The sequence below is a fragment of the Colobus angolensis genome, unplaced genomic scaffold, assembly GCF_000951035.1.
Source record: "Colobus angolensis palliatus isolate OR3802 unplaced genomic scaffold, Cang.pa_1.0 Scaffold14, whole genome shotgun sequence".
In the NCBI taxonomy this organism is placed as follows: domain Eukaryota; kingdom Metazoa; phylum Chordata; class Mammalia; order Primates; family Cercopithecidae; genus Colobus; species Colobus angolensis.
The window spans coordinates 6348759-6366078 of record NW_012114488.1 but is presented as its reverse complement, the minus strand read 5'-3'; the positions used below and the strand labels follow the sequence as shown (position 1 = coordinate 6366078).

At 40.3% G+C, this 17320-nt stretch overlaps 1 protein-coding gene across 2 annotated transcripts in view; it reads right to left on the bottom strand.

Annotated features, from left to right (window-relative positions):
* The window catches only part of PSMB1 (proteasome (prosome, macropain) subunit, beta type, 1), a 41160-nt gene extending 24760 nt beyond the window's left edge, over positions 1–16400 (bottom strand). For both annotated transcript variants that reach the window (XM_011934912.1, XM_011934911.1), the window contains exons 1-4: positions 16189–16400; positions 11791–11898; positions 8640–8721; positions 6189–6318 (exon numbers count right to left, since the gene is read on the bottom strand). In XM_011934912.1, the coding sequence (XP_011790302.1) occupies positions 6189–6318; positions 8640–8721; positions 11791–11898; positions 16189–16301 (433 nt within the window). In that variant the 5' untranslated portion in view covers positions 16302–16400. The remainder of the gene's footprint in view (positions 1–6188; positions 6319–8639; positions 8722–11790; positions 11899–16188) is intronic.
* Positions 16401–17320: the final 920 nt, after the last annotated feature.

Below are 17320 nucleotides of genomic sequence, written 5' to 3'. Positions count from 1 at the left end.
CACCCAGAACACAATCACCATTGCACAGGTGCCACCCAGAACACAATCACCATCGCACAGGTGCCACCCAGAACACAATCACCATCGCACAGGTGACCCAGCACTGGCACCATCACACAGGTGCCACCCAGCAGACAGCCCCAACCCATGTTGGTGTGTTGTTCAAGGGTAAACTATGCTTGGGAGTTAAAATACAATATTAACACACAAAGGGTGAGTAAGAGGGAGAAAGGCATTTTTATGATCTTCAGGTAAAGATGGCAAGAGAATTAACCACTGCAGATGTAAAAAGAGTTGGAAACCATGAGAATTCACAAAAATAATCCAAGCCATGGGAGTAGGTAAGGACCCACAAGAGAGTAGGGAGAACACAATAGAGAGACAATAAGGTCTGTGCAAGGCACATCAACCAAACTCAAACAGTAATTTGTAAGAAAGTCTTTATATCTTGGCTCTCCTAAGCTAATGAAGCCTATGTATACAGACAGGTCCAAGGGACACATCCGCAAGACAAAGTAAAATGAAGAGAATCCTGTAACATGTATAACACAATACCATTTTTGTTTAAAAGAGTAAGAAAGCTCTTTGTAGAAGCACAAAAAAGTCTGGAAAAATAAGTAACAAACTGTGGCTGGTTATCTTTCAGCACTGAATTAGAGGCAAGAAAAGAAAGGAATTACTTCTTATGTTTCTATATTATTCGAGTTTATTAAAAAGAACACAGGTAATTCTACAATTGTTAAAAAGGCCTGTTAAAAACAATTGTGTTCTGGGTATGAGAAATCACGAATCATTTACAACATATGATTTTTTAAAAACATAACTGATTTGGAAAACACATTATATACCAGAACTCAGTACCCTGGGAGATGTGATATAGGGACAATCTTCTTACTAACCATGTACAGCTGCCACTGTTAGCTTTGTATGTTTTCTACTATAGAACTATGTAAACTTGGCCAGGCGCAGTGGCTCATGCCTGTTTTAAATTCCAGCACTCTGGGAGGCCGAGGTGGGCAGATCACGAGGTCGGGAGTTCGAGGCCAGCCTGGCCAACATAGTGAAACCCCGTCTCTACTAAAAATACGAAAATTAGCCGGGCGTGGTGGCATGCACCTGTAGTCCCAACTACTTGGGAGGCTGAGGCAGGAGAATCGCTTGAACCCGGGAGGTGGAGGTTGTGGTAAGCCGAGATCACGCCACTGCACTCCAGCCTGGGCGACAGAGCGAGACTCCGTTTCAAAAAAAAAAAAAAAAAAAAAAATTGTGTAAACTGAATTCTCTGGTGCAGAAGGCACCATCTGAGGTCACCTAAGAAACTGCGGGAAGTACTTTTGCTGAAAGCAAGCTTGGGACAAGACATGAGATCACAGCAGGCAATCCACTAACCTTAATACACAAAAAAAGAAAGAGATGTAAGGTGTAAAGGCAAAAAAATGATTCTATCTCTCATGAGGACGACGCGCCACATATAAACTGAGGTCCAAAAGCTTTACCCAAGCATGGGATCTATCTCAGAAAACCACACACAACAAATTTAAAAACACAAACCGAAGAACGGGCGGGCTATGTCCACGAACATAGCTCTAAAGATCCCCTAGAAGAAGGAAGAGAGACACTAGTAAAATCAGTATAAAACAGCAAAAATAAATAAATAAAAATAAAAATAAATGTAGAATGGCATGAATCTTGACTACAAAGTGCTTTTCCTCATCAAAGTAAAATCCAAAAAGCACAATAATTTCAATGTAAAAAAATCAGACAAGTCTTAAAAGAAATACAGGTAAGCTTTGGATGGGAGTGGTTTTTCTAACAAGGCAAGAAACTGAATGTCATAAAGAAATGATTGACAGATTAGACTGTATGAAACACAGAAATTTCTGTGTAGCAAAAGGCACTGCCCAAAAGAGACAAATAACACTCTTGGGGGCGTCTATATTACAGACATTTGACACAGTTGAATGTAGTTCTTGAAAATCAATAAGAAAAAAACCTGCAAATAAGGAAATGGGCAACAGTTAATATATTAATCAGTCTTCAAAGAGGAAATTTATAAAGTCAATAAACATATGAAAACATGCCCAAAAATATATATAAATAAAAATAATAGACTGTTCAATGGTGAAAAATACGTTTCAAAACGTGTTAATTCTAATACTGGGAAGGTTACATAAAATCAGGTACTCGGGGTTCTGGCATGTCCTTCAGAAAGGGTACAGTCAACAAAATACAAAAAAAAAAATTATCTGACCCAATACTTCAACTACTAGAAGTCTATTTTAGCAAGACAAGCATAACTGGAGAAGTTCACAAAAATGTATGTACGACGATGTTCATCATCTTGTTTATATCAAGAAAACAGGAAGCGAAAATGTCCTTTAGAGTACTGGTTAGGTAAATGATGGTACAGCCATACTGTGTAAGTCAGCTATTAAAAACTATGTGTTACAGCAGCAAAAACAGAAGAAAAAAAAAACACACAAAAATCACTATGCATACAGCTTAGATCTCCTTGATAAGAGACAATGTATAGTCACAGAAAAACAGATATCAAAGGCCTACTTATATAAAACTGTGCACCAGTGTATGTATAAACATGTACTGATTGATTATTTTCACTACAGAAAAACTAAAGCCACTTTTAATTTGGGAGAAAAATTTTTAAAAGGCATGACAGCAGCTAAGAGAGTAAAGACAGGTTAGTGCCGACAGCAGTTGACACCAAGGGAAAGAGCTGTGGACCTTGCTGTCCTGAAGGTTTCAATATCGAGCACTGCTCTCCAGGTCCCTGCATCCACCAACACAGAAGACAGTAAATGAAGTCTCCTGAGACACTAGCAGAGGCTCTGGACTTAGGGGACCAGGTTCTAGAGTGGTAAAGGGTAGGAGCAAAACACATGAAATGGAAAGTTGATGTAAATAAAACACAGACTAGCAGGCCCCTTCCTCCTCCGAGGCCTAAACAGACGCCAACCAGGCTTCTCTTCCTGTAGTCCCACCTCACCCCAGGAAAAAAGATGAAAGAAATTCTTCATCTGAAGAAAATGCTGCTTATTGAAGCACCCAGTTAATGGCTGTCAGTTGACAAACTATGTAAACAAGGACTTTTATAATAAAATTTTCATACAACACTTCAATGTGAATGGACAGCAAAAAAAAAAAAAAAAATCAGAAAGTTGAAGGAAGCCTCTAACATAGAAGACAAAGGCCAAATATGAACATACAACATGAGAAAAAAAAAGCACTCTGATGAAATATACAAAGAAAGTACAAAACATCTAACGAAAACAGGGCACTCTGACGAAACATACAAAGTACAAAACATCTAACAAAAACAGGGCACTCTGATGAAACATACAAAGCACAAAACATCTAACAAAAACAGGGCACTCTGACGAAACATACAAAGTACAAAACATCTAACAAAAACAGGATTTTTTTTAAAAAAGCTAAAAAATAAGAAACAGCTCTTGGAAATTAAGGACACCAGAAATAAAAGCAATCAGTAAAAGATGAAAAGATAAAAGTAAGGAAATCTTCATAAAGTAGAAGAAAAAAGAGAGAGATGGGTAACACGTGGAGTCAAAAATAAAGTACTGGGTCATAATCCAGGTGGTTGTGGAGAAGGTGGGGAGGGGTAGGGGAGGAGGAGAGGAAAGAAGGTGGAGAAAGAGGACAAAATAAATAAGAAACTCTAGGCAAGGAACATCACTATACAATTTCAGAACACCAGGGTAAAGAAAAGATCCTAAAAGCAAAGTGTCAAAAAGGTCTGGTTTTGTTTTTTTCAGAAATTTCTTAGGAGGTAAGCCTCTAAAATAAGGAAATAAATCAAGAAAGAGGAGAGCACAGGAGGTGGGGGAATCTCAGGACGGCAGGGGTCCATCCTGGAGCAAGGGGAAAAGAGATCCACCTAGCATGTGAGGTCTGACAACCAGATGAATTGTATTCAGAGAATGTACAAGGAACTGACAAAAAGTTTAAAGAAATCTGAGCCAATCAGAGATAGTTAACTTGAGAAAAAAATAAAAGCGGTTACACAAGAAAGAAATATGAATGCATGCTACTTGGCACAACAAAGATCAGTATCTATCTGGTCACAGTGAGAACATTAAAGGTCTATGTTGTCAAAAGTGTAATGTGTTACAGGAGGATGCTAATGAGGAAGAGGACACAAAAGAACTAAGAACCATCATCTACCAGAAGAAAACACCAAAAGAGATCTCAAAGGAGTGCAGTATAAATACAGAGTTTTGGAAAATGGAGGTAAGTACCAGGAAATACAGGTAAAAGAGTTGAAAAATGTCTTAGGGCAATGGAAAAAGAAGATAGAGGACTGCTTTATTATTCACACAAATTCCCCTATAAATTAACAATCAGTTTAAAGAACACTTAAAGTCAACCAGACAACCTTATAAAGACAGTTTTAGAGACACTTGAGGTTGTCACCAAAACTAGCAACACTGTTACGTGGAAATCGAAGAACAGGGCTCTGACGTGAAACAAAGCCAAACCTGAATCTTAGGTCTGCTGCTTAGTAGGTATCAGCTTTCCCAGACTAGACTCTCTAACTCTCGGAAAAACTCAAAGGATGCTGTCTGGCCTGCTGAAATTCAACGGCACCTATTTTTAATGTTGCTAAAATCTGAATCTATTAATCTGACATTAAAGCCAGGCATAACGTGAGTCAAAAAGGACACCAGAAGCATCCAGCATGCAAAGTTAGGCAAATTAATTTGTAGCTAGAATCTAATTACCCAGGTTAAGGGTAATTCATTTCTATTTTTACTATTTCTACACTTTACTTTTTCTCTTAGTTTTCAAGTAAGGTTGAAAGCCTTGAAAAGAAATTGTGTCAATCTAATTTGTCTACACCTAAACCTTGGTAGGTAAAATGATCAAAATGCTCCCCAAGGCTGTGTATGGGGGTGGATGTTGAGTCAGAGATAGCGCACACAAAGAAAATGCTCATGAAACAGAAAGGGATAGGAGTCAACACCTGAGAGGCAGGGCGCTGAAATGAAGCCTGGCTCTTTCCTCTTAGAATCCCTCACAGGATTTAGGGTCCCCAGTCCCTTTGCTTTCTTTCTGTGTCCAACTGAGATGTTCTGTGATGTGGCCAGCTGCACGTATTCCCCTAGAGGCTCGGACCCAAGCCAAGGCCTGCCTTGAACATTCCCAGGCACTGATCATGTTGTTTAGGCTATTGCTTGAAACACTGAGAAATTACCCCTGTTGCTAAACACAGAGAAATTATCCCTGGCCCTGAACCAAATTCCTTAAACACTCAAATCAACTCCCTCTCCTTGGACACATCTTTTCCTGCTGTCTGCTGAGAGGACTGCTGCAGCACTAAACGCTTTTGACTGATTACCCTGAGATTTACTGTTCTGGAACCCCAACTAGGTTCAGGACAGTCCCTTACAGGAATTCCTCTGCCCCTACTTTTAGGGCTACTTCAGCCACAAGCTCAGCCAGAAGGAACACAGAAGATGGGCTTACACCAACGATGTCCTCGTCCAGACACTTCTGTAACTTCTGTAACTTCAATGGACTACTCTAAACAGTGACACAGATCTGTCCTGGGAGATTGTACTTGGTTTTTTAGATGCAACCAGAAGCCAATCCAAACAAGAACTGGTGGAAAACATTGGTGCCCATGTGGGGTAATGTAGCTCTGGATCAAAAACAGGATGAATATTAAGTAATGAGACTAACATTCTCAGGGACTCCTGGTCTCACTCTGACAGAAAATCAAAGAGGTGTTTCAAAAAGTTCTGAAAACACTGGAATAGATGCTTATTATTAATCACCCCAGATGACTTCTAAAACCTTTAAAGAACTTTTCTGAAGTATGTTTGTTAATAAAAAAATTTTCAATACTTAGAATCACGTTTACGTCATTTCTTTCTATAAGATAAAAATGCCTAATTATTTACTACTAACTCATACAAGATCCTGAGAAAACAGCAAAATAACCAGCTGCTTAACATTCACTATTAGAGCTTTAATTTGCCTTTGGATGTCGTATATTAGCTTCAGTTTCTTCATCACTTTCATTATCAGAAATGAAATGAGACTTGCGTTAGATGGTATTTATGGTTCTTTTCAACTCTAGGTGGAGACACACACATCTAGGAAATAATAACTCCTCCTCCCCACCATTTTCCAGAAAAAAGGAATTCTACCTTCTTCATCAAGTCCACCGATGATGTTGTAAACATAGTACGGAAAGAAGCGCCTTGAATACAGGATTGTAGACAGCATTGCAGCAATTGCCCCCGTAGTCATGGCCTTATTATTGGAATGCTTATACATCTGCAATTATTGACGAAAGTTAACAGGCATGTAGAGGCAGACGCTATTATAGACTAGAACAATCAACAGTATAAAGTGAATAAATGCATACCACAGTGAAAGGGGAAAGCATGCCTATTTTTTTCATGATCAACCAACACAGTATTACTAAGATAAAACTTTAAGGGAAGGAATACTAAGTTTGCCCTCAGCTCTCTGGTTTAAAGGCTCTATTTTCCATACCACCCTTATCTCAGGTACTCTTGGGTACTGCTAATCCAAGAGCTAATGTCCATGAGAGGGCACATTTAGTCGCCTAAGGAAGATGGGTTTAAATCCATCTCTCTCCCTCACTCGGCATATAGACCGGGGTCAGCAAACGACCGCTGTAGTTTGGCTCAGGGGCCAAATCCAGCCTACCCCCTATTTCTATGAATATTGTCCGTGGCTGCTTTTTCACTACAAAACCAGAAACAAATAGTCATGACAGAGATCAAATGGCCCATAAAGCTGTAAATATTTACTATCTGGTCCTTTACAGAAAAAATTAGGCCAATCCCTGATCAAACCCAGATGTAAGTCCCTCTCTTTGTGGAGCAGATGTCTGTGAGAACAGAAGACACAGGGTAGCACCCTTACTCTGCATGATTTTAATACACAGCAGTGGTCGTGATCCTTCAAACCTCTACAGTAGAGAACACAAGCATCCAAAACAGGGTCTTAGCATGACAATACAGCGACTGCAGATCCTAGCTTTACTACACCCTTGGGAACCCCACATTATCCACTGGTAGAGAAACTTCACAAAAATTATAAACACAAAATGAATTCAAGATCACCAATTTTTGTTAACCATATAGCAACCATCTCTAAGGAGAAACCTAATGGCCAGGCATAGTGGCTCACACCTGTAATCTCAACTGAGGTGGGAGAATGTTTGAGCCCAGGAGACGAAGGCTGCAGGGAGCTACAATTGCACCATTGTACTCCAGCCTGTGCACAAAGTGAGACGCTGTGTCTAAATAGACAGGTACCTAATTAGCACCATAAAATTAAACAATGTCAAAACACTGAAAAATCATTAGAAATGAACTATAAGTAACGGATAAGATTTTTACAGAGGAATGTCTTTCCAAGATAAAAACTATAAAAAATTATTCATAGGCTGGGTGCAGTGTCTCACGCCTGTAATCCCAGCACTTTGGGAGGCCGAGGTGGGTGGATCACCTGAAGTCAGAAGTTCGACACCAGCCTGGCCAACATGGTGAAACCCCATCTCTACTAAAATACAAAAATTAGATGGGAGTGATGATAGGTGCCTATAATCTCAGCTACTTGGGAGGCTGTAGCAGGATGATCACTTGAACCCAGGAGGCAGAGGTTGCAGTGAGGCAAGAACATGCCATTGCACTCCAGCCTGGGCAACAAGAGTGAAACTCTGTCTCAAAAAAAAAAAAAATTCATTCCATTTCATTTTGAAACCAAGCACCAACATTTATTTACTTCACCACCTAATGAAGTATGAGAGAAAAACTTCAGGAAGGGGTGTGCATTATGTTGAATTCACCATTCCTTGTTTTATTAACAATGACATGTTTACTTTTGTCTTCTAACTCCCATTTATAAAATAAACATTAGGAATTATCATATAAATATGCCAGTAAATGTAAGTCACTATAGCTTTCAATATAAGTTTCTAAAAAAGTATTAACAATTGATAAATACTGAGTGAAATCCTTTCTACACATTCAAAAAGCATCTGTCAGTTAAATAAATACATTACATACTCCAGTAACCACTCATAAGTGTAAATAATTTCAAGTGTTATTCACAAATAGGCAAAACAGAATGTGATCACCCCTGACTTCCGGCAGCTGGCTATCAACTGAAGCCCGTCAGGTGACAGAAGTTAATGGTGCATGTTGTGCCTCTCGTCCAAGCTCCTGGCTTATTGATTCTTTGGTATTTCTACTCATGCATCCTGCCAACTAAGAGCACAGCACTGTAAAGAGGAAAAACCAAGCTCCTGTGTCAAATCTTTCCTGGGCTCTCTCCTGCCATAGAAATTGATTTGCTTTGTTTTTGAGGGAAGAGTATCTTCAGAAGAACTCCTCCCAGGCCCTTCATGTGATACAAGACTAACAAATGGAATGTGCTATTGTTTCACATTATGGTACTTTAATGACCCTGCCTATCATTTCATTTCTACCATGTATTTGTAATTCATCTACTAACCTAGTGACTCTCTAGCTACTCTGACCAACAGTCATGCTGTAGGCTTGAAAGAATTTAATGAACTGCTATTAATTTGAAATAGTGTAGAAATGTACAAAAGCATCTACCTTTAGTCTTGCTTCAATAATCTTTGTCAGGGTAAGACAGTCTCCGTGAAAACCACTGCATCCAATGACTGTTTTGTCTGTTCTGTAAAAAGCACATTTCAGAAAACTGAGCTGGTTAGATAGTAGAGCAAAGCATATCTTTGGCAATTTTAAATTTAAAACTCCTATTCCCATTATTTCCTAAATGGTAATGGGACAAGCAGCCACCCTTCTGGGGAGGGGGTTCTGTATTCCTACATCTCACCCCTCAGTCCAGATGAATTATAGGTGGATCAAAGACTTTAAAAATGCAACTATGAATGGACTAAATAAATCATGGGTGAATTTTTTTACTATCTTGGGCTGGGGAAGATAGGTAGGTAGCTTGATTGATTTTTGAGACAGACTTTCGCTCCTGTCACCCAGGCTGGAATGCAGTGGCACAATCTTGGCTCACTGCAACTTCCACCTCCCGGATTCATGCAATTCTCCTGCCTCAGCCTCCCAAGTAGCTGGAATTACAGGCGCCCACCACCAGCCCAGCTAATTTTTGTATTTTTAGTAGAGATGGGGTTTCACCATGTTGGTCAGGCTGGTCTTGAACTCCTGACCTCAGGTAATCCGCCAGCCTTGGCTCCAAAGTGCTTGGACTACAGGTGTGAGCCACTGCACCCAGCCTCATGAGGGTAGATTTAAATATAACACAATCAAAGGGCCACGCAGAAAAATTTCATAAATTTGACTACATAAAATTCTACAGAGAAATTTATGAATAGCTTTTTAAAACCCTAAGAAAATATACTGGTAGCATCTACCATCAAAGTCTAATTTTAATTCTACAAGAGTTCTTACAAATAAGAAAAGCAGTAACGACACAAAGAAAAGAAGGGTAACATTCTATGAAAAGACAAGTCACAGAAAAAAGAGACATTAAGTCACCATAAACATAAGAACCTCTATGTTACTCAGAAATCCAAATCTAAAAAAGAGACTATTTCAACCAATCATAATGGCTAAAAACGCCTAACTAAATGCTGGCGAGATTGTGGAAACAGTATAAACTGATTAACTTGTTAGATGGGCAATTTGGTGGTATCCATAAAAAATTTAAATACACACCACTTTCACCAATTCTACTGCTAGAAAGCCATCTTGTCAATATACTTATGCCAGCATGCAGAGGGATGCTCTAGACTCACCAGTGAGCATTCATTTAAATAGCACCCCGAAAGAAAACAAAACAAAACAAAAGCCAAATGTCCATCTGTATGGAAAGGACTAAAATTTGGTCTAGACATACAAATTCAATCATGTATTTCAAAAATTAATTCCTAGATCTTGATATGAATCTATAAAGAAGCCTACATAATATTTTGCAGAGGTCACATAATTCCTTTTGGAAACTTATGAATGACTCGCACAAACCATACTTGTCCTACTAGGAGAGCAGCTGACACCTCTAGGGTCATCACTAACATCACCTGCTCTATCCCTACCACCACCCTCACTGCACTGCGGTGAAGACTCCAATCCCCTATACGGCTTTACTGCCTTTACTAACAAGACTGGTTGGCAATACCAACAGGGAAAGACAGAAATCTTAGAATTTCAGGATGCTTTTCCCAAATATCCAGCTGCATCAAAGGAATGGGAGTTTTCATGCAAAGAATACAGTCTCAAACAGGTTTGGAAGAGGCAACCCTAGTTCTAGGTCTGCCCCACAGGACATGGGATGAGAGATATATACAGGCATTCATTAATGTTGTATTGTTCTTATTCTCTCTCTCTATACCTGATGTGTTTCATTAAAAAAAAAAAAAAAGGTGCTCACTTCAGCAGCAAACGTAACTAAAGCAACATTTAAAAGATGAGTAAAAGCCAGTACAAGGATGGTATCCATAAAGTTGTCTTAAAATCTTATTTCTAATATTTACTACTTTCAAGCTGTACAAGTGTCATCCTCGAGGAGAAAAAAAGGTAACACGAGAGCACTATAAGCAGAAAGAGGGCATCAGAAGATGCAAGTGGACAGAAAGAGAACCGGGAAGACGAAAACAAACTTCATCACTTTTTGGGTTAAGATGTGGGTCATCCCTGGGACCAGGGACGAAAACGTATCTTTTCTTCTGTACCTACTTCCTACAATACAAGGAGGGCCTGTCCAAAGGACCTAAACCTCCTAAGTCCCATTCGTTCCTATTACAATTCAAGTTTAACAGACTTTTGTAAGTAACCCAGGAATTCATGACCATTTATTAAGTATTTCCAAAACTGTTATATGGACCACTGCTAATCTGCAGTATGTATTTAGCTGATTTATGCAGGCTTTTTTTTCATGTTTTAGGAAAAACACAGCTAGCCTATTAAAACTGAGCTATGGATATAATGGCTTAGGATATTTCTAAAATGAATGTTTCAAGTAAAAAAAAACAGTGTGGGGAGGCAGATTTTTTAAAAATACCATTTAATGATTAATGGTGCTATGGTCTGAATGCTTTCTTCAAAACTCATGTTGAAATTTAATTGCCATTGTGATGGTACTGGGAGTTGGGACCAGCTGTTTAGGTCCTGAGGGCTCAGCCCTCATGAATGGACATTATCACAGGAGTGGGTTCGCTCGCTCTTCTTTCTCTCTCTCTGGCTTTCCACCATGTTAAGACACAGCAGGAACGCCCTCACCAGATGCCAGCCCCTCAATCTTGGACTTCCCATCCTCCAGAACTGTAAATCAAGAAATTTCTGTCCATTATAAGTTACCTAGTGTGTGGCATTCTGTTACAGCAGCATAAAACGGACTAAGACAAATGTATAGATGGAAAAAGTGATAAAGTAATTATAGTAAAATACAAACGGATCTAGGTGATGGCACATATGGGTTTTCATTATGAAACTCTCTTACTTTTGTTGCACATTTGAAAATTTTCACAGTAAAATGCTGGGGTGAACACATTTAGGTTACCGAAAGCACTTTTGGTACCCCGAATATAGCAAATATTTTTAAGACTGCACATTGAATTATTAGGAAACATTAACTTAGAAAATGGTTTTCTAATAAAAATGCTCCCAACAGCAACTTAAAAACTCATGAAACAAATCATTTAGAAGTAGAAACTCTCACGGCATTAAATCATTACAAAGGCCTTGTGAAATGTCTTTAGAAATATTTACTTACAATTTGTAACATTTGGGGCTATCCCGGGTATGAATTGAAAACCCTTCACTCAGTCGAGTATCAGAAGCAACAATTGCAAAATCTTCTCCAGCAATTGCCAGTACAGTACTGAGGAAAAAAGAAAACAACATTAATTCTCCAGGGTGGTGATCCTATCCCTAAAAACAGAAGAATGCTCCATAGCACATACTGGGATCAAATACTCTAGATGTCAACAAAACATGATTCAAACGGGAAGAGGAAAGATGAGTGGGAAGAGAATGAACCCCTGGTTACAGGTTGCCTGGAAAAACAAATTATTAATAAGCCTAAATCAGGGCAAAGTCTCCTTGGCAGGAGGTAACAGAAAAGCCAATGAATTATCATCACCAACACATTAAATGCTTACTTGTGCAAGGTACTGCTAATACCGAACAACTAAACACCACGTCTGCGCCCTTGAGGGTCAACTACAGACAGCGGTACTACAATGCAAGCTCTAGGAGTTTCGAGAAGGTGGGATTTGTCTTTCTTTCTCATTTCTTTATATCCAGGTCCTTACATACCGCCTATATACTGCTTACTTCTTTATACCCAAGTCCTTATACAATGACAAATAAACGGACAAACAGTAAATTTTTTCCTCTGTGGCTGTACAATTTGACAGCTATCAAAGAGATTTACAGTACGAATTCCAAAAGCAGACTGCCTGGATTCTAATTCTGGCTTTCCCAGTTAGCAGATATGAGACAGTGGGTAGTTACTTCTCAAAGCCCAATTTCATCATAAATTCAACAGAGATCACTTCAGTTGCTACCTCAATAGGGTGTTCAAAGAATCAAATATGTAAAGCCCTTATAGCAGTCCCTGACATGTAACCGGTCCTCTAGTAAGTGTTAGCTATAATTGCTATGGCACTAGAGAATCACTAAGCACCTGGGCTCTGGAATTACATGAGACAGAGACCCACTCTTGCTACTTACTAGGTATGTGATCTTAGGCAAATCCTCCAAATGCAAGTTGATGATAACAGTACCTGTGTCACAGGTGTGTATATCTGGGTGTGTATATTTTAATGTACAAGGCTTGACTGATAACTATAACCACTGCTTCAATGCAATAGTGGAAATTAAAGGCATGGTGCCTCACAGACATAAGCACTTAGAAAACTTTAGCCACTATTTTCACTGAGGAGGGATTTGTGCTAAAGCTCTCAAGTAGAAAAGGATGGCATTCCAGGTAACATAAACAGCAAGCAACAGCAAACAGGTAATAATTCAAATAGTACATTCAAGCAACTCAATCAGGCAGCCATTTTTGCATAAACACATGTAGTGACATAAGGTTTATGTGATGGACAGGGTTCCTACTGTAGAAAATCCCAAATGCCAAGCTAAAGATTTTGGAATTTTAGCAAGAAATCATGACGGTTTTCTGAGCAAGAATGACCTGCAGTTGTAACCACTCAGGAGGTTGAGGTGGGAGGACTGCTTGAACCCTGCAGTGAGCTATGACGGTGCCTGGGCATTAGCATGAGACCTGGTCTTTTAAAAAAAATGCAAGAGAGAGAAAAGTTCCATTTACAAAGTAGGGTTTCAGGAAGACTACTCTGACAATAACATAGTATGTGAAATGGGACGGAAACACCGTTATAATACTACTAATGCAATAGTAAGGTAACAGAGTGAACAGGTAAATCCGAAATCGTCACAAACACACAAAATAGACAAGTTTTTATATCTACATAAATGTATTAGGAACTGGGAAAACCAATTATGACATCCAAGATTTAGAACTTAAATGAGCAGAATAATGGCATAATTATAAAAAGTATTTTAAAGGAGAGCAGAGGAGGCCGGGCATGGTGGCTCACGCCTGTAATTCCAGAACTTTGGGAGGCTGAGGCAGGCAAACTGCCTGAGGTCAGGAGTTCGAGACCAGCCTGGCCAACATGGTGAAACCCCATCTCTATTAAAAATACAAAAGTTAGCCAGGCGTGGTGGCAGGCACCTGTAATCCCAGCTGCTTGGGAGGCTAAGACAGAAATGCTTAAACCCAGGAGGTGGAGGTTGCAGTGAGCCAAGATCGCACCACTGCACTCCAGCCTGGGTGACAGAGTGAGACTGTCTCAAAAAGTAATAATAAAAAGGAGAAGAGGAGATTGAGGGGAATAATTAGCTTGCTTTTTGTTTTGTTAGCTGTCTTGAGTTATTGTGAGAGCAGAAAAACCAGTTAGAAATGTTTTACTGAAGAAGCCAGAATTGAGGGACTCATGAGAGGCAGAACTGGAAAACCAGATTTGGGAGTAATCCTCCCAGCAATGAGACATGAAATAGTGCTGAGTGATAAACAAGGCGGCTAATGACTTGTTTAACTACATTTAAAGATAGAGTAGAAAAAGAGAATGAGGCCTCATTTTGTGCAAGAAAAGGCTGCCTGAAAGCCAGCTGCAGTAAACACTAAAGAAAAAGAACAATGACTGAGAAAAAAGTAATCAGAAAGTTCTAAGTAATTTTTAGGGCAGTAATGGCTTAAACTGGATTACTAGGGATTAAAAAGTGAGTAATGAGTAGGGGCATACTGAACACTGAAAATTCTTATTTATAGAGAATAGCGTTATGAAATGGGTCTAATAACCCTCCCTATGATGTACAACTTAATTAGTCATCACAGGAAGTGTTAAGGAGTATAATGGAAAACCATCAATAAACTCAGTGGTGAAATAGCTAAGTCCTAGCTCAACTTCACATCAGCACTCTGACCCTGACAGTTTAATGTCTAACATAACCCTAGGATGCTAACATCATCGAACATTCACTTTTCATGATGATTAAATGAGATGACGGCTTGCAATTTACAAAATGCATCTCTCTCGATTCTCACCAAAAACCATGAAGCTACTAAGGAAGAAAATTTAGGTTCAAGAAGTTCAGAAGTACCCAAAGACCTGACTGTCCTTTAGTGGCAGAACCAAGGCTAAAATCTGACTTTCATTATCTTTCTAACACACTCCAAAAATATGCATTAATATTTCAAATTTATGAGGAACCAATTAACATTTTTGCTTTGTTTTTAAAATTTATTTTTGTAGAGATGGGGGTCTTGCTATGTTGTGCAGGCTGGTCTTGAACTCCTGGCCTCAAGCGATGATCCTCCTGCCTTAGCTTCCCAAAGTCCTGGGATTACAGGTGCAAGCCACAGTGCCCAGCCAATACTTTTTGTTTTCTTTAAGAACCATCGGTTCGTTCAAATTGAGTGTGTATATTTTAATGTATAAGGCTTGATTAGTAACTATAACCACTGCTTCAATTTACAGCTCTTCCCTGTCAAGAGTCTTAAACAGAGCATCTTTCTATAACCCTGTATCTCTGGCGTGCCACCACGGAAAATTATATTACTCAAGATAATAAAAACCAAAACTTGAACATAACATACAAGATCACACATATTAAAAGGTCCATCTTCTGAGTATTTTGTTTTCCTGAACTTAAGCTAAACGTTAAAAAAAAAAGAAAAAAGAAAAAACAAAAAGCCGGGCGCGGTGGCTCATGCCTGTAATCCCAGCACTTTGGGAGGCTGAGGCGGGCGGATCACGAGGTCAGGAGATCGAGACCACCCTGGCTAATACGGTGAAACCCTGTCTCTACTAAAAACACAAAAAATTAGCCGGGCGTGGTGGCAGGTGCCTGTAGTCCCAGCTACTTGGGAGGCTGAGGCAGAATGGCGTGAACCCGGGAGGCGGAACTTGCAGTGAGCTGCGATCAGGTCACAGCACTCCAGCCCGGGCAACAGAGTGAGACTCCGCCTGACCAAAAAAAAAAAAAAAGCACTTATCTATGAAACTAAGTTTGCTCAACCAATCCCACTTTCTATTTGAAATAAAATGATCAAACTGCTACAATTAGAAATAACAGAAATCAGGCGGCTACAATTAAGACGTTTCGGCTACCAACGTAGCTATGCATCTAACAACACAGACCAAAAACAATCCTAACTTTTAAGTCTCCGACGCTAAACCTTTACCCTCGCCTGCTGGCATAAGGAACGTCTACATGAGGTCCAGTTTGGTCTTCCACAGAGCAGAGGCTATGTTTCAATTTCTACTTTACCGTCTTACAGCAGCAAGGAGCATGGAGTTCCAGTCCACATAAAAACCCACATGACACGGCTGTGATGGGAAACCCTAAAAACCAAGGCTGTATCGCAATCACCAAGTAAACTTGAGCAAAGCGAGCCTGAAGAAGGAAACACAGGCCATGAGAGGACGGCAGGGAGCCCGGCCTTGTGCGGACCCACTCAGCTCAGGGTTCTGAGGCCTGCAGGGGACCCGGGCAGCGCCTTGATGGCGGTGACTCCTGAACAGGCTTCAGCAAATGGGGGAGGGGCGAAAGTGAAAGCGGAGCTCTCTGGGGTTTTTACCCTCCGTTAAAAGCGTAGGGTGAAAATCGCATCTGCAAAGGGCCCGCGGCTCTGTGCGGCTCCATCCCCAAGTCTCTGCCAGGAGCCGAATACATGGCTATGGAAGACAACATGGCACAACCGCGCCTGCTGCTCCGACACCTGCTGTATCACGGCGAGATGGCTGCCTTGACCGGACGTTACGCCACTTCCGGCTTCTCCTGAAGTTCGCTCCCGGCCTCTCTATCTTGCGCTAGTCGTTGCTCCTGGAGGGCTGCAGGGCGGTTTGTCCCTTTGGTAGTTGGGTCCTGCCCATTCCAAAAAAGCTGACACAAAAGTAAAGGTTTCCCACCCCCCGTTGAAGAAAACATTGGAATTCACCCCAATGGACGAAAATTTAAGTCTGACCATACAAAAAAATTAGCAGAACTATGGCGCAACGCCAACTCGAATAACGGTGAGCGTGTTAATTGTCCTGGCTGATAAAAAATGTATATAACATTTCCTATCCTTAAAGAGCTCACAACCTCACTGATAATAAAAAGTACAAAGAAAACAAGCAGTATAACATGTGATTACGCCACAATGAACTACAGAAGGGAAAATCAGTTCCCACTAAGTTCTAGTCCCACTAAGAAACAACTGCGGATAGAGCCTTGTGACCACAGTGCATGAAATGGGAGTGGCAGAACTGAACATAAATGCATGTGTAAACACAAGCCGTTTGTTTTGCTTAGTGTTCCTTGTCATTCTACACCCTTGAAGATCAGCTAGCGTTCTTGCACAGGTAAGGAGCACGCACTTACTTAGTGCCAAGTACTGTCAATCTCTCGACAGCCCAACGGTAAGCACTATTATCATTATTCAATTTTACAGAAGAAACTGCTGGGGAGAGGTCAGGTAACTTGCCAAAGGTAACGCCGCTAGTTGCTTTAAACCACCACCACCACCACCACAACAAAACACACACATATACACCATTTAAAAATCGATCTTTCCTTCGTCTAGCAAGGGCCAATTAGAGACGGCTGTGGCACAGCGACCCCGCCCCGGAACTCCTCAAGAGCTTCGCCCCTCCTTACCTTAAGCTCCGCGCCTACGGAAACACAGGAAGTGACCTATGCCCACACTTCGCAGGGCCTCGGCCCTAGTG